The sequence below is a fragment of the Culex quinquefasciatus genome, chromosome 2 (genome assembly GCF_015732765.1).
Source record: "Culex quinquefasciatus strain JHB chromosome 2, VPISU_Cqui_1.0_pri_paternal, whole genome shotgun sequence".
Classification (NCBI taxonomy): Eukaryota; Metazoa; Arthropoda; class Insecta; order Diptera; family Culicidae; genus Culex; species Culex quinquefasciatus.
The window spans coordinates 64,779,897-64,800,766 of record NC_051862.1 but is presented as its reverse complement, the minus strand read 5'-3'; the positions used below and the strand labels follow the sequence as shown (position 1 = coordinate 64,800,766).

General features: G+C 38.1%; 2 protein-coding genes across 2 annotated transcripts in view; one reads left to right on the top strand and one right to left on the bottom strand.

Annotated features, from left to right (window-relative positions):
* LOC6043172 (Ig-like and fibronectin type-III domain-containing protein 1) overlaps nt 1-20,870 on the top strand; it is a 304,229-nt gene that overhangs the window by 192,268 nt on the left and 91,091 nt on the right. The gene's annotated exons all lie outside the window — the stretch shown is intronic.
* Nucleotides 15,635-17,428, bottom strand: LOC119767840 (amyloid protein-binding protein 2-like). Its single transcript, XM_038257501.1, has one exon. The coding sequence runs from the start codon at nt 17,170-17,172 to the stop codon at nt 15,811-15,813; it is 1,362 nt and encodes a 453-aa protein (XP_038113429.1). The 5' UTR covers nt 17,173-17,428; the 3' UTR covers nt 15,635-15,810.

Sequence of the window (20,870 nt, the reverse complement as noted above, 5' to 3'; positions counted from 1 at the left end):
TGCCCCAACTCTTATGGTTCGGCAAATGTCCCCCCATCGGAACATCCCCGGGCCTCCGGCCACTCCAGGTGGTGGCCACTACTGCCGAAATGTCAAATTTCATATCCAGTATCAAAAACCCTAAAGTTTGATACCCATATTGCCCCAACTCTTATGGTTCGGCAAATGTCCCCCATCGGAACATCCGCGGGCCTCCGGCCACTCCGGATTGTGGCCACTACTGCCGAAATGTCAAATTTCATATCCAGTATCAAAACCCTAAAGTTTGATACCCATATTGCCCCAACTCTTATGGTTCCGCAAATGTCCCCCCATCGGAACATCCCCGGGCCTCCGGCCACTCCAGGTGGTGGCCACTACTGCCGAAATGTCAAATTTCATATCCAGTATCAAAAACCCTAAAGTTTGATACCCATATTGCCCCAACTCTTATGGTTCGGCAAATGTCCCCCCATCGGAACATCCCCGGGCCTCCGGCCACTCCAGGTGGTGGCCACTACTGCCGAAATGTCAAATTTCATATCCAGTATCAAAAACCCTAAAGTTTGATACCCATATTGCCCCAACTCTTATGGTTCGGGAAAAGTCCCCCCATCGGAACATCCGCGGGGCCTCCGGCCACTCCGAATTGTGGCCACTACTGCCAAAATGTCAAATTTCATGTCCAGTATCAAAAACCCTAAAGTTTGATACCCATATTGCCCCAACTCTTATGGTTCGGCAAATGTCCCCCCATCGGAACATCCGCGGGGCCTCCGGCCACTCCGGATTGTGGCCACTACTGCCGAAATGTCAAATTTCATATCCAGTATCAAAAACCCTAAAGTTTGATACCCATATTGCCCCAACTCTTATGGTTCGGCAAATGTCCCCCCATCGGAACATCCCCGGGCCTCCGGCCACTCCAGGTGGTGGCCACTACTGCCGAAATGTCAAATTTCATATCCAGTATCAAAACCCTAAAGTTTGATACCCATATTGCCCCAACTCTTATGGTTCGGCAAATGTCCCCCATCGGAACATCCTCAGCCTCCGGCCACTCCAGGTGGTGGCCACTACTGCCGAAATGTCAAATTTCATATCCAGTATCAAAAACCCTAAAGTTTGATACCCATATTGCCCCAACTCTTATGGTTCGGGAAAAGTCCCCCCATCGGAACATCCGCGGGGCCTCCGGCCACTCCGAATTGTGGCCACTACTGCCAAAATGTCAAATTTCATGTCCAGTATCAAAAACCCTACAGTTTGATACCCATATTGCCCCAACTCTTATGGTTCGGGAAAAGTCCCCCCATCGGAACATCCGCGGGGCCTCCGGCCACTCCGAATTGTGGCCACTACTGCCGAAATGTCAAATTTCATATCCAGTATCAAAAACCCTACAGTTTGATACCCATATTGCCCCAACTCTTATGGTTCGGCAAATGTCCCCCCATCGGAACATCCCCGGGGCCTCCGGCCACTCCAGGTGGTGGCCACTACTGCCAAAATGTCAAATTTCATGTCCAGTATCAAAAACCCTACAGTTTGATACCCATATTGCCCCAACTCTTATGGTTCGGGAAAAGTCCCCCTATCGGAACACCCGCCGGGGACTCCGGCCACTCCAAGTGGTGGCCAATTCTAATTCCGCTCATGCCGGCTGGCATGTCTTGGCGTGTCCATGCCTCCAGGCTATCTGCTCCCGGGCCTCCAGGCCGTCTGCAAACGGGCCACCAGGCCATCTGCTCCTGATGTGTTCTCGTCGACGGCCAGCAACAGACTGAATTTTCGGGACCGACCGAGCCGAGTTTTGTTAATTTAGATCGGGGACGTATGCCCCGCCTTTTGCACCCATTCTCCTACATCTCCTTATTCGCTTTTGCCGCGTCGACGATCCGAAAATTATGAGGTGGAGTGGGGGTGATTTTAGATACATCAATCTCACGTCTCTATATTGACTGATTGGGAAACGTTTGTTCAACCAACCAGCGTGCACCAAAAAGAGGGGAAATTTGCCGAGAGGGGAATTCGTCACGTAACGTTTTCGCTTCGCGAAAATTTTGGATTGACACCCCGTATAGAAACCTTAGGACAAAGTTCTTTGTCAAAATCCATTTTAAACTCTTTGTGGTCGTACAAAGGGTCATTGTACGCAGAAAAATAAGCTTTATCGCTGGAAACAATAATATCAGTAATCTAGGCTTCATTTTAGGACCCAATTGCTCTTCTTAAGGTCACGACCTGTCACGACCGTCGCGACGGCTGTGCTGAGCAGTGTGCTCCAAAAGTCAGCTGTTTGTTTTGAATTTTTTTTAGGAGATCGATCTCCGATCCTCGAGGGTTTGTTCGTTGTCAATCAATAGAAGGTATTTAATGAAACTGTTCATTAGGAAAAAGATAGTAAATTTTGAGTAAAAAGTGGTCCCAGCGCGATGATTTCGGCCAAATTTCGGCAGCCCAGAAGCGTCATAGAGCAAAAAGCCACGCATCGATCTGATGATCTAGATCTCCGGTTTCTACGGGACTTGACCGACACATGCGCAACGTCGGGACGATTAATAGACAAACGGGTTCCGATTGAGGTGCACTTTCACCGTACGAAAATCTGTACACAAGACGGTGGCCGTTAGGGACGTACCGACGTGTGCGAGAAACCGGACGATGAAGGGTCACACGAACTTTATCAACAGATGCTAGAGTGCGCGACGGGGACTTAGGATGACCTGTTCCGGTTCGGACGATTCTACTATTAAGATCATTTCCAATGGGATTGATAACGAGATCAAACCAGGACATCCGCCAGTGGGACGTGTTTTACAGATTGCGAGGACACACGGACACGATCACCGTATTGGCCCTTTCATCAAACGGGTCTTATGTGCTGTCCAACATGCGACGGATTTGGGACGTTCGGCCTTACGCTTCGATGGAACGCTGCGTCAAGGTTCAGACTGGTCATCGACATAACATTGAGAAGAAAATGCTACGACGAGCGTTGTCACCGGATGGATGGTCTTCTCCGGATCTGTCGAACGCTTTATTTACGAGTGGGACACGAAATCCCGCCGGGTCATGTTAAAACTGCCGGGCCAAATGTACTTTCTTGAGTTGGCGATTTTCACACGGCCTCGGAACGGACTACCAGCGTACACGTCAGCTATCGAAATTCGGTGCATTTTTCCAACAAAGAGTCGATCTTTTCCACATTTTTTGCAGGCACTTTCCGGTTGTTGCTTCCAAACATTTTTTTTCGTTATATTTAATATAATCCATGACGGCTAACCAAAACAACCCACTTGACAGTTCATCCAAGCAGGTTGGACCAAGCGAGGGATACACGCAAAACGGACATTAGGTATAAATTCCTAATTTTTAGTATTTTTTGAACTTATGTTCTAGCTTGTCAAATTATACCTAAAAATTAGTATTTTTTTCTTCCTAAAATTTAGGATTTTTTTAGAACACTGAAGTACTTCTTAAAAATTCCTAAATTTTAGTATTTTTTTTAGTTCTAAAATTGCGATTCACGTTTTGACAAGTCAAAACAAAATAATTTCGTGGCTGTGAGTTGGTGTTCCGCGGTGCTGCTGAAAACTTAGGAACTTTGGCAAGGTAAGTTTTGTGCAGGAAGAAAAGTGGTTCTCCGGTTCTGCACGGAGAACGGAACCCGGAGCATCCTTGTTAGAGGAAGAGTGGCTCGCGTGCTTGTGGAAGAGGAGGAGGAGGAGGACGGAACCTTCAACTCCCGGCGGAATTAAAAAAGCCGCCTCTTCCCTCTCGTGCTCTGGAGGACGGATCTCGGGACGGATATTTGCGGAAGAGCTGGAAAGGGGAAGAATAAATGGACCCCAACCGTGGAGATTGTGCGACCGTGGCGATTGTGTGAATGAAAAATTGTATCGAGTTTGAGTTTAACGAACCAATTTTTATCTTTTTGTGATTTGGTTGGACGTTGCGGGTGTGTGTATGTATGCGTTTGTGAAAGTGCGTTTGTGAAAGTGTTCGTGTGTGTGTGTGTGTGTGTGTGTGTGTGTGTGTGTGTGTGTGTGTGTGTGTACGCGCGCTCGTGTGTGTATGAGAGACTGAAAGTGAGTGGGTGGGGGTAGACGAAGAGAAAGAGAGAAAGAAAGAGAAAGTGGGAGAGAGAAGAGGAGAGGGAGAGAAAAAGTGGGAGAGAAGAGGGAGTGAAAGAGAGCGAAAATGGGAAAGGGAGAGAGAAAGTAGAAAAGGGTGAGAAAGGGGGAGTTTGTGAGAGGAGGCTGGAGGGGAAGAGCGAAAGAAAATGTGGGAGAGAGATAGGGTGAGGGTAGAGGAAGAGAGAGATAGGAAGTAAGGGAGAGAGAAAGTGGGAGTGAGAGGGGCAAAGATGAAAAAAGAGAGAGATAAGAGATATAGTTGGAGAGAGAGTAGGAGATGGAGAGATAGTAGGAGAGGGAGAGAGATAGTAGGAGAGGGAGAGAGAGTAGGAGAGGTAGAGAGAGTAGGAGAGGTAGAGAGAAAGTGGGAAAGAGAGAAGTGAGAAAAAATGGGAAAGAAAGAAAGGGAGAGAGGGTAGGAGAAAAAGTTGAATTGAGAGGAAGGGAAGAGAGAGGTAGCAGGGAACAGGAAGAGCGAGAAAATAGAAAGAGAGGGGAGAGAGAGAAAATTCAAAAAATCTCTAATTCCAAACATTATAAAAATCCAAAATATCTTATATTCTACAATTCCAAATATTTAAAGATTAAAATGTTGAAGTTGTAAAAATATTAAAATATTAAAATAATAAAAGATATTTAAATCTAATCTAATCTAATCAGACCCTAGCGCAGCCAATCTTTCGAAGGGATCCTGGAGGGTGCCTTAGGTTAGATGACGCCTAGCACTCTTCTTGTCATTTATTAACATTTGTAGTGCGAAAATAATAAAAGATATTTAAAATAAATAAATATTGAAAAATTAAAGAACTAACATATTATATAAAATAATACAAAATAAGAATGTTAAAATATTCAAATCATTAAATATTTATTTTAGGTAAGTACATTTATGCTTGTTGTGTTTTATGTAAATAAAAATATTAATATCATTTAAAATTTTGTTTTTCTTCTGCCTGCATAGCTCTTGGAAAATACCTAATTTAAAAATTAAAATATTGAAATATCAAAATATTAAAATATTAAAATATTAAAATATTAAAATATTAAGATATTAAAATATTAAAATATTAAAATATTAAAATATTAAAATATTAAAATATTAAAATATTAAAATATTAAAATATTAAAATATTAAAATATTAAAATATTAAAATATTAAAATATTAAAATATTAAAATATTAAAATATTAAAATATTAAAATATTAAAATATTAAAATATTAAAATATTAAAATATTAAAATATTAAAATATTAAAATATTAAAATATTAAAATATTAAAATATTAAAATATTAAAATATTAAAATATTAAAATATTAAAATATTAAAATATTAAAATATTAAAATATTAAAATATTAAAATATTAAAATATTAAAATATTAAAATATTAAAATATTAAAATATTTAAATATTTAAATATTTAAATATTTAAATATTTAAATATTAAAATATTAAAATATTAAAATATTAAAATATTAAAATATTAAAATATTAAAATATTAAAATATTAAAATATTAAAATATTAAAATATTAAAATATTAAAATATTAAAATATTAAAATTATTGAATATTAAAGTATTAAAGTATTAAAATATTAAAATATTAAAATATTAAAATATTAAAATATTAAAATATTAAAATATTAAAATATTAAAATATTAAAATATTAAAATATTAAAATATTAAAATATTAAAATATTAGAATATTAAAATGTTAAAATATTAAAATATTATAATATTAAAATATTAAAATATTAAAATATTAAAATATTAAAATATTAAAATATTAAAATATTAAAATATTAAAATATTAAAATATTAAAATATTAAAATATTAAAATATTAAAATATTAAAATATTAAAATATTAAAATATTAAAATATTATAATATTAAAATATTAAAATATTAAAATATTAAAATATTTTAATATTTAAATATTAAAATATTAAAATATTAAAATGTTAAAATATTAAAATATTAAAATATTATAATATTAAAATATTAAAATATTAAAATATTAAAATATTAAAATATTAAAATATTAAAATATTAAAATATTAAAATATTAAAATATTAAAATATTTAAATATTTAAATATTTAAATATTTAAATATTTAAATATTTAAATATTTAAATATTTAAATATTTAAATATTTAAATATTTCAATATTTAAATATTAAAATATTAAAATATTAAAATATTAAAATATTAAAATACTAAAATATTAAACTATTAAAATATTTAAATATTTAAATATTTAAATATTAAAATATTTAAATATTTAAATATTAAACTATTGAAATATTAAAATACTAAAATATTTAACTATTAAAAAATTAAAACATAAAAAAACCAAAATATATATAAAAAAGATAAATTTAATATTTAAAACATAGATGCATTGAAAAAATAAAATATAATTTAAAATTTTATATTAATTTTTAGGTGAGAACAATTATGAAATAGTTGTGTTTGATATAAATAAAAAGATTAATATCATATAAACCATTGTTTTCTTCTGCCTGCATATCTCTTGGATAATACCTAATTTGATCTTTGATTATTCTTAAGTATAAGTAATTTTCGATCCCTCACTTTTCTAGAAAATACCTCAAATTTAGGTATTTATGCCTAAAAATTTGGAATAATCATGGTCCGCCATCTTGGATTATACCTGAATATCAGTAATTTTGGATCCCTGACTTTTCCAGAAAATACCTAAAATTTAGGTATATAAACCTAGAAATAAGGAATAATCATGGTCCGCCATCTTGGATTATACCTAAATATTAGTAATTTTGGATCCCTCACTTTTCCAGAAAATACCTCAAATTTAGGTATTTATACCTAGAAATAAGGAATAATAATGGTCCGCCATCTTGGATTATACCTGAATATCAGTAATTTTGGATCCCTGACTTTTCCAGAAAATACCTCAAATTTAGGTATTTATACCTAGAAATAAGGAATAATCATGGTCCGCCATCTTGGATTATACCTAAATATTAGTAATTTTGGATCCCTCACTTTTCCAGAAAATACCTCAAATTTAGGTATTTATACCTAGAAATAAGGAATAATAATGGTCCGCCATCTTGGATTATACCTGAATATCAGTAATTTTAGATCCCTGACTTTTCCAGAAAATACCTCAAATTTAGGTATTTATACCTAGAAATAAGGAATAATCATGGTCCGCCATCTTGGATTATACCTAAATATCAGTAATTTTGGATCCCTCACTTTTCCAGAAAATACCTCAAATTTAGGTATATAAACCTAGAAATAAGGAATAATCATGGTCCGCCATCTTGGATTATACCTAAATACTAGTAATTTTGGATCCCTCACTTTTCCAGAAAATACCTCAAATTTAGGTATTTATACCTAGAAATAAGGAATAATAATGGTCCGCCATCTTGGATTATACCTAAATATTAGTAATTTTGGTTCCCTCACTTTTCCAGAAAATACCTAAAATTCAGGTATTTTGGTTCTACAATTATACCTAAAATATAGGAATTCTCGTACTAAAACGCTATTAGTAATTTTATTACTAATAGCCGATTAGTAATAAAATACCTTATTGCAGTCAGGTTCGATTATACCTAAAAATTAGGAATTTATACCTAATGTCCGTTTTGCGTGTAGGAAACAGCTCTCTTGTGCTGCAGGAGCCATTCACAAACAACGAAATTGATAAAAATATTGAGCAATTACACTAAACTCCCTGTTATTGTCGCCGCGGCACTAAACCGAATTGAGCAAGTTTAACTCTCGCGACGATTTTCTGTCGCGAAATATCTGTCAAGCATGTTTAGGTGATTTTGAATCAGTGTGTTTGCTTTTTTTGTTTTGACTGCTTTGGATGATGAGAAAAACGTGGCTGATCTTTTCTGATCTGCCAAGGAAATGGAACGCTTTAGATTAAATTATTGTTTAAAATCTCGGTTTTTAGTTCTACTACAACTAGAACTGTTTCATTTGGGGTAATTTATGAAGTTCAGTCAGTTTCCAGCTTCAGAAAAAGACGCAGAATGGAAAAAGTCTTGGTTAAGTTGCTGCCCAAGCAGCACACTTTGTCAGATAAACGTATTTCCTAACTGGTTGTATAATCAATCCGCCTCGTTGTCACAACTTGTTCTACAACTCCTGTGAACTGGAAAAAGCGCACTTTTTTCTGTTGTATAACTTGCCAGAAAAAGATGCAAGTTATCAGAGTAAGTTGTACAAATGTATTTGACAACACTGTGCCATCTAACAAGAGAATCAACGAAAAAAAGGGGCGTGGTTTACGGCTGTGCTGTCAAATCAAAGCGCACACTTGAAAGGAAAGTTAGATTGAAAACAGCTATCTAACCGTCGACTAACTTACATGTAAACAAACGTTTCTTATTAGAATTTTAGTCAGCGACGAAGCTAATTAAAAAAGTACGCTTGTTTCTGCAAGATTCTTTTTAAAAAATTCGAAATTGAATAAAAAAAAAGAAAAACTATCATGGCACGCATGTGATTAGTGAGAAATTCCCTGCATGGAGAACTTTTAAATTTTCCTTTTTTTGATGAACTTCCTCTATCCCAAGATTCGATCCGATGACTTCGACGATTTGTTGTTATCTCCACGGCAGGTCCAGGCGCGCTTCCACATCTCTCCACGGGGCTTCATAGTAAACAAGCTGGCCCAAGCGTCAATAAGAAGGCTGCTGTCTGTTTTGTTAGCTAAAGAACTTAATTCCAACGAAGGCTGTCATTGGAATTGAAGTTATATAAGTTTGTTTCAAATCAGTTTTTATAACTCCTCTATATAACTTTGTTATAACAAACCGTTTCAACTGTCATTTCGATTACCGTACCACGGAGTAATATTGAAAATCGGTATGATTTTGATTTGTTGTTTTCTCTATCATAAACTCTATAAGCTGATAATTTGTGTAGCTTTTACCAGCGATATGTTCACAAATGAATCGGTCAACAATCAAAACTATTGCAATCTTCAATACATAAACATTTTTGAAACTCTAAATTCCTCATGTACAAATTTACACCACCTAACAACACGCAATGTCAAGTTGAATATGTATGTTGAGCATCAGTTATATAATCTATTCTCCGATAACATTTGTGTAACAAAGCGAGAAAACCTAAGGTTATTTATAGAATGGTTGGCCACGCCCATTTTTAAGAAGATGCCGTCACATGACAATGTTAGATAAGCAGTGAAACAAACAGTGCAATATTGTTTTTATTCAACAAACTGTTTTCGAGTAAAACATTGCAGATGAGGAAACAGCATCTTGGCATATCAGCATTTTGACGTTCAATTACAGCTCATAAAAAGTGTTTTCGAGTGAAATAAAGTGATAAATAGCTCAATAGGAAGTGAGCAAGTAAGTTTCTATCAAAAGTGTTCCAAAATAAATTGTTTCAATAGTTAAAATCAGCAAATTGGATGGAGTTAGGAGCGAGTGCATGTTGCCTATGTTGTGTGTAAAAGTTGGAAAAGAGTGAAGTTGACTGTGTTTTAACACTTGCATAGCACACATCTCATGAGTTACATAAGTCAGTTATACAAGTAGTGAACCAAACTGATATGTAACTAACGTTGACATTTTTTCTCGTATGTTGATCCAAAACAGCTGTCTAACTATTATTCAACAGTCGACAAGTTATGAGTGCTACTTGGGTGAATACGGATGGATTTCCGTCTGAATAAAACAAAAATAAGTGGCCTCATTGTCGAGGGACCTCAATCCGGTCCGTTGTGTCCTCTCACCGGGAGAGTTTTGCTGATGCGGGATGTTGCGGGTGCCGATTGAATAAGCTCTATAGAGTCAAAATGGGAAGACCTAGCCATCAATTTGAAAATCAAAAGCGCCGTAATGTTCTCTCCAAGCTAGACATCATGAAATGGTCCATCCGGTAGATCGAATCCACGCTCACAGAACGATTTCCGATCGATCTTCGTGATCGATTCCGTGCTCCGTGTAAGTCGCGGCGCGAGTCTTGTCGCAGCTCAACTGGCGACATTTCAGTTTGGTGCCGCGGCGAAATTTTGTTTTGGTTTCGCGTGTGACATTTGAGGTACACTCAGAAAAGAAACAACAGAAATTTGCTTCGCGAGATGAAAAACACTCGCGCTGTTATTTCGATTTATTTCAAAAACCACAATATTTGACACTTTGTAGTTTGACAAAAAAGGCAAACATTTATCAAAGTTCTGCACTAACAACATAAAACTTCAAAATATCAGCTTGAGATGGTAGGCTATGAGAATAATTATTATTCTTAGCGCCGAAAATTAAAAATTGAGTCAGTGAGTGGAAATTTTGCTAAGTCCAGAAAAAAATCTAAACTAACTCAAAATAATTATTTCTTCGGGTTAAAAATCGGAAAAAATAAAATTTTCCAAATTTCTGATTTCAGAAAAAACTTCAACAAGTCAAGATATTTCAAAGTTGTTGCCACCAACTCATTTTTCGCCCAGGCGACCTCCTGCTCGGGGATATGGAAAACATAACTGAAACTGTTATTATGGTCTTATTCCTTATACCAAATGGAATATCAAACCAATATCAATTCCTGTTATTATACAATAAAATGGAAAAACATAACTTAAACTGTTATTATCATCTTATTTCACATTTCCAATGGAATATCAAACCAATAACAGTTTCTGTTATTATGGAATTAAATGGAAAACATAACTTAAACTGTTATTATTATCTTATTCCACATTTTTTATTGAATACCATCCCAATAACATTTATTGTTAAAATAACAGAAACCGTTATTATTTTTTCTTCCAAAAATTATTTACAAGAATATTCAATAACAAATTCTGTTATTTTAACAAAATATGTTATTGAAAAGACATGAATTTTGTTATTACCGTCTGCCCGGGAATTACTTACTTTTCCTGTCATTCTGTTGATACAAAGTGGCCTACTTATCAACACCAAAACTAGGCAGTGCAGTTCTTACAGCACTCATTTAGGTGCTTAAAAGGTCAACTTTTCATCACTAAAGTAGAGAAGAATGAACGTTCCACCTAAAAATTCTATCAAAAATCAAAATTATTTTAATTGCAAAAAATAACATGCAAGTTATTGCAGAAAATAGTTTCTGCACTCGTTTTTGATAAACTTTGAAACTTAATATTTTAAAAAATGTCACCGCATTTTGAAAATTTCACTAAATTCGCAATATAAATACAGACGCACCCAGCATAACTCAACTCGTTACCAAAACCAACAATCCCGGCCACGAATGATGAGACTTCCATCACCGTATTCACACAAAATATTGTTTTATTTAATCAATTCACCGGAAGTGGTCTGCCAGGTGCAAAACCATCACTATCACTTCCGTCCTTTTGCCGTTGCCTTGTGTGTGCACCACCACGTTGTCCATCATCGTCATCCGAGGTTCATCGCCAGCCGAGAGTAGCGAGATCACATTGCATGTGTCCGGTGCAAACTCTGCACTCCGGAAGGGGGACCGCGCGCGAGTCCATTAACACCATCCGCCATAGCGTATATATATTTTGGCCAGAAGCTGTGGGGACACGGACTAGGAACTCTGGTGGTTCTTCGCCATGTCAGCAACTATCCGCTTTGAACAGCTTTGAGGACACTGGTTAAAAATTGAGTACGAATTGATAAGTTGATGAAGTGACAAATTGACAAATTGAAAAATTTACAAATTGAAAAATTGACAAATTGAAAAATTGACAAATTGACAAATTGACAAATTGACAAATTGACAAATTGACAAATTGACAAATTGACAAATTGACAAATTGACAAATTGACAAATTGACAAATTGACAAATTGACAAATTGACAAATTGACAAATTGACAAATTGACAAATTGACAAATTGACAAATTGACAAATTGACAAATTGACAAATTGACAAATTGACAAATTGACAAATTGACAAATTGACAAATTGACAAATTGACAATTTCGCAATTCGCAATTTTCAGTGTAAGAACGGGCCTTGACCGATCTTATGCACTAGGTTCCCGACGAACACGCACTGCCCTTACACCTACATCTCACCCTTGCTCTGAGTCAGTACGAGCAGCACGCTAGAACACGCTTTGAGTGTTCGTGCCAGGCATGCACACCTTCTTTTCCGGTTACGCATTTTAACTCGGCCGGGGGTGGTACATTACGTAGGGTTTGATGTAAGTATAAGCGCCTAACCATTCATAGTGTGCCTATCAACCTTTATTAAAGCAAAAACTGTTTTATTTTTAATTTGAATTCAAAAACTAGTTGTTATTTTACTGTGTATTGCTTTCTCCTGAAATCTTTCCTAGTGTTGAGTCGTGTTTATATGTTGCTTTTTCTTTTGTCGCGGTGTTTTGTTACAATTTTTGGTCCTAAGCATGTTATAAAAGTTTACCAAAAATACAATAGTAATATTTGTGTTAATCCTTTAACCATCCTTTAACCATAAATTGAGTAAGGGCTCAAACCTCACTTGTTTGAAAAAAAGGGTGAAGATTGAAAACAATAGACAGTAAAAGAGAATTTATTTTATGAAAATCAAGTATCAATATCTTAAGAGAATGATGAGCGTATTTTAAAGAATAAAAATGAGAAGCTAGATGTATTAGATGTAAAATTAGACAATAGTTCATAAATAGAGATACAAAACAAGCTTAGATTATAGTAATGATAATTTATAGAACAGTTAAAGAATTATTCAAATAAATAAATTCGCAATAAAATCAAAAAAGATTAGGCGAATGATAAATAGACTTGATATTACTAGTACATTAAGGAAAAGTATATTTTTAAGGGGGGGAAAAAAGACAAAACAAAATTTGTTACAGCAGTATCAATTGGTAAAAAAGAGTGGAAAAGCTTTGAGAGATAAGAGAATCAAAAGTTAGTAAAATCAAAATCAAATGATGGATATTAAACAGAAGAATCAGTGAAGAATTGAGAATCAGTAGAGCAAAATAAAAATAGGAGATAGGTGGTAGCTGAGAATGAAGAGAAGAGAAACCCCGTTGTGCGATGTTTCAGGTACATCCACAGCAGTTGACTCAACATACTGCGAATCAAAACAATACCGTCTGCAATCACAAATTACTTCCCTTTCCCACATTGTCGCGCCCCTTTCTTTTAGCCGTCTCGACTCTGACCCGCGGTGGTCAAGGTTTACGATCCGTTTCCACAGGCCACCAGCTAGGTCATCATGAAAACCAAGCCAACGTGGAGGTAAGAAAATAGGACACTCGCAAGGAACCAGAGCTATACTGTTCTGATCAACATAATTCGGATGATCTAACAGAACTACGGATGTAGTTAGTTACGCTCCTTCCAGGATGTTCCTTACGTGGACGTCAACCGAAGAGCACGCAACAAGGTCAGTGCCATTGCATGCTCTTAGGTATCAATCCTTGGCCTGCAAATTGACAAATTGACAAATTGACAAATTGACAAATTGACAAATTGACAAATTGACAAATTGACAAATTGACAAATTGACAAATTGACAAATTGACAAATTGACAAATTGACAAATTGACAAATTGACAAATTGACAAATTGACAAATTGACAAATTGACAAATTGACAAATTGACAAATTGGCAAATTGACAAATTGACAAATTGACAAATTGACAAATTGACAAATTGACAAATTGACAAATTGACAAATTGACAAATTGACAAATTGACAAATTGACAAATTGACAAATTGACAAATTGACAAATTGACAAATTGACAAATTGACAAATTGACAAATTGACAAATTGACAAATTGACAAATTGACAAATTGACAAATTGACAAATTGACAAATTGACAAATTGACAAATTGACAAATTGACAAATTGACAAATTGACAAATTGACAAATTGACAAATTGACAAGTTGACAAATTGACAAATTGACAAATTGACAAATTGACAAATTGACAAATTGACAAATTGACAAATTGACAAATTGACAAATTGACAAATTGACAAATTGACAAATTGACAAATTGACAAATTGACAAATTGACAAATTGACAAATTGACAAATTGACAAATTGACAAATTGACAAATTGACAAATTGACAAATTGACAAATTGACAAATTGACAAACTGATAAATCAATAAGAATTCAGGAGCTAACTGTTTTCAAAATTGCGTCATTTTTCAAACAGTGCCCGCACATGGTGCCATTTAAACTGCATAGCTGTAGAGCAGCTCGCGACAGTCCCCGACGGCCACGGAAATGTCAACGGGGCAGCCCAGTGCCATCAGCATAGATGACCATTTTTTGCTGGCCTCGTGTTTTCATAAAGGATTGCAACATCAGAATATCGTCGTCGCAATGTAACGTCCCGTTTTTTTGTTCGTTCCTCCCGTCGATTCTGGGGCCATCTGGCCACGGACCACCAGGACCGCGCGACCGGCGGCCAATTTCGCTTTAATAATTAAATTAAAATTCATCAAAATCGTCGTCGGTGACTGACTTTTAGGTTTTTGTCACCAGAGTGCGGGTGCGGTCGGTGTGCTCGGTTGCAGCCCATCGGGCGTTTTGTCGTTACTTGGTTGACCTTTGGCGGTACGGTCAGCTCTGTAGTGCTGCCAATGATTGATGCAGACTTTTGATAAATTGAATTAAGAAGGACGGTGATGAGTGGTGGCTGACCGGAAAGTGTTGACTAACGGTAACAAGTGAATTTTGGGACAGAAAAATAAACTGGAATATTTTTTTTATTCGTTTTTTCCTCTTTGTCCTTTTGAATTCAGATTTAAAATTTCCTGGATGTCTTTTTTATATTGATAATTTAAATAAAAAATGCCTTTACATTCATTATGCCAATATGCTTCAATCAAAATCTATTCAAGAATGCTGTCCAAGAAGATGTCCCAATATTCGTTATGTAAACATAGGTTAACATCATTGGAAATATGTTTCGAAAGGAAGCAAAGAATTTCACCTCAATTTTCTACCTGAAGTCATGAGTACTTACGCGAGGTTGTCTTTTCAAGGTCGAATATCGTAAATTTTGATGACAAATTTCTTTGGATAAGGAATATTATCAACTTTTTGGATAACATAAAAAACAATGAAGATCTAGCAACACTGGCATGATATCTCTTCAACTTATATTAAGCATTCCTTTTTGTTGCCTTTCGAAATGTTGATGAAAATGTGATCCGGAAGCAACTTTATGTATATCGTTGAATAGGTTCCAAAAGAAATTTTCTTTCAATTATTAGTAAGATAATTTGGCAACACTGCCGTTAGGTATTAAAAATTACATGGTAATGTTATGATTAATTTATCTACCTTCATTATTTTTTGACATTTCAAAACGTAGACTTTTATTCGAATTTGATTCAAATTAACAATACTTTACTACACTTCACATGAAATGTTTAAAGTTCTAGAGACTTGAATGCATGCACAGAAGAGGAAGCAAACAAGCAGGGAACCCCCTAATACTCGACGCAAGATGAAAAGTTCAGGGACGCCCAACTGGAAACACGTGCCGTATTTATAAAAACTTGTCTTTTATTATTGTTATATATTCGTATAATATCTTCATGATTCTTCACGTACACTTACAAACTAACAAATACATGCAAAAGTCTTTTGTGGTATGGCTTAACATAAGCGGGATACTTGTAAAAGGGGGGGGAGGAGTTTGTGGTCTTACACACTAATCAATTAACAAGCCATCGCCTCGAAGGACGCATCCAGCTCAAAGTACTTTTCGCGGATCTCCGAGAAGCTGAAGCGCTGATAGTTGGCCGCTTTGGTTGGTTTGCTTTCTTTGGTGGCGGCCAGGGCGGCGTCGTGTCCTTTCAGCACAAGCGTCCGGATGGTGGCCAGGTGCTCGGTGACCTGGCGGTTCGAGGGCGTTAGTTGGTGGGCCATGGTGATGGCGTCCTCGATGTGCTGCAGGGCCATGTCGAAGCGGCCGGTGGCTTGGGACTTGAGATAAAGTCCGACGGCGATGTGACCCTGGATGACGGGGACGTGCGGGGTGAGACGGCCGTACAGCTGGGTGGTGACGTCCAGGAGTTCGACGAAGGTCGAGATGGCATCCGAGATGGCGTTCATTTGCAGCAGACACTGGCCGTAGGTCTGGAGGACGTCGGCGTACCGCCGGTGTGGGGTTCCGTAGTGCGATCGTGCACGATGAATAGCCTGGCTGATTAGCATATTGCCGAGGTCGTAGCGCTGCTTGGAGAAGCAAAAAAGAGCCTCTAGTTGGAGCACCTCGATGACGTCATCCATCGGTGTGGAGTCTGTGATCAGGCTCATGGTCTTGAGTGCCCATTCATGGCACTGGTCGACACGTTCCGCGATGTAGTGGTGGTTGGCCACCTGCAGGAACGACTTGACTAGAACGCCGACGTCGCTGACGTCTTCGATGAGTGACAGCAGCGTCTCGCAGGTGTGATCGGCTTCTTCCGTGGCCATGCAGCTGGTTTGGGCCCGGAGCAGTTGTTGCATGCACTCGCGCTTCAGCTGGTCGTGGAAACGGTTGTCCTCGATGGATGAGATCATGTCCTTGGCGATGGACAACACGTCCACGCTGGATGCGGCCCAACCGGCCTCGTGCAGGAACGTGCCCAGCTTGAGAGCACCCAAAATGCGACTCATGTAGAGCGACGATCCGACGGGGAGTGGGTCTTGCCGCACCATATCACAGTAGTTTCTGCTTAGATCAGGTAAAACTGGCTTGCCACTCAGACTGGCCTCCCGCAGACAACGGTCGACGGTCAGCTGGTGGGAGCTGTGCCCGGTGAAGATCCGCATAAACAGAACAGGATCGGACAGCTCTTGGCGCAACACCCCACGCAGCGACGGGTACTTGCAGATCTCTTCGAAGATATTAACCAGCGCCGCCGTCGGCAGGAATTGCAACTCCGATATGCGCTTGCCATTCTTGTTGGTGCGGTTCACCTCGGCCACGAACGCTTTCACGCACTCCTGGTACAGGGACGGTGCGTTCTCCGGAACCACGCGAATGCCACTGAGGCGGGCCTTGTTGAAGACCGTATTGTACATTTCCGAAATCATGATTGCTGCTGTTTCGCCGTCCGTTCACGATGATTACCCCGTAATGACTTCTTCCGTTTGATAATTTTCTCCTTGAAATGTCCAACAACAACTTTCGAGCAGCAAGAAATATCACTTCTAAAACTTGCTTGAACAACTCTTCCCTCACAAGCACAAGTTCTCACGCTCCAATACACAGTAACACTGTAGACTTCCCAAACAGTTCTTCCACTTCCTTTGACGATCAACGATCAACTGACACTGCTCGGGCTCCGAAGTGGCGCTTTTATACCCCGACCGGCCCAGGCAACTTCGTGCACGAACTGGTTGCGGCGATCTCACGCACACCAACTCACCATCCCATCGTGTAAGAGAGAGACACGATCGTGGTCGATCGCCGCAGCAGAACTTCGCGTCGACAGCGGCTGTCGGGAGTTTTGTTTTGGTTTACATTTTCTTTTGAACTCTCGCGCGAGACGAGCCTCCAAAACAAACCGTAACAGTCGCGAGCGGCGGCACTAGGCTAGTGGGCGGCTGCCGGAGCCGGTTCGTCGCGGCCCCAAAAAGGTCAATAGACCAGCGAAATTGCGCGTCGCGATACTTTTTTTTTTCGTGCGCGCACCGCCGAGTGACAGTTTTGCCCTGCGGCGTGATCGCGAAAGCTCGCCTTGCTAGTGATTGTGTAAGAGTGCGACTACGGTGTGGTACGAGGAAGAAACCCGCAACGCAAAAATGCGGGACACGTTGGAACTACGCCGCGCGCGATTGAGATCAGAGTCCATCGGAAGGCCAGAGTGTCAGTGTTGCCAAGGGGAATCTGGCGTGGGTTGTGTACGTCGACAGCCGGGGATGATCTGCAGGAAAGATAATTGCGGAGGCTCATTACACCCGGTGGAGAGGATCGCGCAATTGACGTAAGACTAGGTACCATGACTAGGTTCCGGGGGATGTGGGCAGCAAGTCTGGCTACACTGGCGTTGGAATCCTGCCTAACGAGGTGACGCAGTGAAAATCGGTTGGAGTAAACAAGTTGTTTACCTGCAGATTTTGGAGATCGTGCCCCGAAAAATATCATAAATTATAATGATCGTTCCTGTTGCGCGGACAAGGGAAAGGTAAACAAATGACGACATCGAACTTGTTTGTTTCATGAGCGCTCTACCGGGACAACAACAAGCAAGCAGTTCCAGCTAATGCCCCGTGTTTTCACGTGTTATTCCGCCAGCACGACGCGTGCCTCTCCAGGAATCCAGTGCTTAGTGCTACTTGAAAACCCGGTTCCAGACAACTTGTACGAGCGAGGCAACACTTGGCGCTGATCGTGCAGGTAGTGGTGACGAGACCCGCGGGAGACCCGTTGTAGCTTTAATTATTAATTTAGTTTTATTTATAAGCGACCGGTTCCCCTCCACATCTCCAGCCGCAGCAGTTCTACCAGATTAAATAGACACGCCACTTCAAACAGAATAATAAATTAACCTGTCTGGCAACCCTTCCACCCGCCGCCATCACCTTCCTCGTCCTTGCCCAAGTCGATTGTCTAAACGTGAGAATCGGTGATGCTGCTGCAGCGGCAGTATCGCTCCTTAAGTACCCTCTACGGAGTGCGCTAGTAGTGTTGCTGATGACGACTTAGGCACACTGCCGAGATGCAAAACAAGCCGCCGCGGACACAAGGCCAGCAAGCCGGCGGCGGCGCAGTCCCCAAGTCCCCCAAGTGCGGAGGCTGCCAGGCCAAGTTCTAGTAATGGCAGAATTGTGAATGTTTCAAAGCTTTGACGACAGTTAAGGTTGGTCCAGTCTTCGGTTGGGTTTCTGTGGTGTGTGAGATAATGGTGACTTCATCACTCGTACACGACGCTGTGGAAGTTTGAGTGTTTTGTTTGTCGTTTGGGATTTGAGGAATTTGAAGGATGAGGCGATTTTACCTGTCCGTGTCCGTTTCGGCAGGTCAATGCTACGGGGAGAAGAGCCTGAGAGGTGATTAGCGATGCCAGTTTGCAGGTACGCCTCCGGTCATAAAACTAGTATAAATTTTAGCAGAAGTGGATTTGATTTTTCTAGTTTCTGAAAAAAGGGTTGAGCTTTATAATCCCCGCTTAAAGAAGGTAAAAGAAAGATTTTGGACATCAGTGGAATTTTCCATAATATATCTGTCTTATGTGGTTAACAATTGATGATATTTTTTTGTGGGTTATCATGCGAACTTTTGGAAAAACTGCAAATGATCTTCATAAATAATGTCGTTAGTTTTTTTTTATATTTTGTACATAATTATTCAAACGGCAATACAACTACATGAAGATACTGGCCGAGGCAAATCTAAAAACAAACTTAATCCAGCTACGTGTTTGGTGCCTTCCTCACTTCTAACCAAATATGGATCACACCAAACATCCAGAAATAATTTTCATCTGGATTCTACATTTTTTTTTGGAACAAATTATACAGAAATCAAAGTTATGAAACCAATTACGTTCAATCAAGATCTAGTCTCGAAAAGTTTTGACAGAGTTGCCAGAACTTCGATCTTTTAGACTCGTTCGCAAGGTTTTCGATTATCTTATCTATCCAACGATATGCCGGATGATGGATTCGGACGTAAATTTCGAACAGACAAGTGAGATCCAGCTTAAAAAAAAGTAAATAAATAACACTTAAGTGGCTATAACATGAGACAGGGTTGCCAGATCTTCGATTTTCAGACTCGTTTGGAAGAACTTTTAATTATCTATCCAACATTGAACAGTGGTCCAGATCGTGGAAAATGGATTTTCCGAAATATTGTGAAGTTTTGGGGTTTTGGTGCCTTCAGAAGCGTTGTTGCAAATGGAAAGGGGCAACTTTTGATTTGGTTGAAAAATAGGGTGGTTCACGATTAAGTTGATTTTGAAAATCATACTTTTCATGAATATTTTTGTGATTTTTTTTGTCTTCTAGATAGTTGATTGGCTTGCCAATCCAAGCAACTTTGTCGAAGACAGCAAAATTTTATTTTGTAATCCACGCCTTCTACGACTAAATTTAAAGAAAACTTCTGAAAACAACCATCAAAAATCAGTTTTTTAACGTTGCAACTCAGGGTTATGTAGGACAAGTCAATTTGGACTTTGGGAGCGTTCTTTTATTACGTAATGCAGGTGGAAATTTTGTTTGGGGGGTTTTTTAGCGTTACGTAATAAAAAAACGCTTCCTCAAAGGTCAAAAGTTAGAGCCATTTTTTGGTGAAAAATTGCAAATTTAAAACTTAAATATCTCGAAGTTTCTGTTTTTTTATGATAATTTTGTTAGAATCCCAAAATATGACCAAAAATCAATATTCTGACACTGTGGGTCAATTCTCAGGGCAGATTCAGATTCAGTGGGAAAAAATACATTTAAGAAAATATATAGTTGGACAATTTTCGAATTTCTAAATTCGACAATCAGGTGGAAAATTTATTTTCCGAAAAATTGTGAAGTTTATCCTCGAATGCAACCTAGTGCTTAACATTTGGCTTGCTCATTGTCGAGATATTTAAGTTTATGATTTGCTTCTTTTTTACCTTAAATGGCTCTAACTTTTGACTCATTAGTCCAAATTGACTTGTTAAAAAAATAAAAATGTTTTTAGAGCTCTAAAAGTGCCCCGAACATCACTTTATCTAAAAGTTAACCTTGAATTGCTACATTAAAAAAACTGATTTTTGAAGGATTACTTAAATGCTTCCTCTATATTT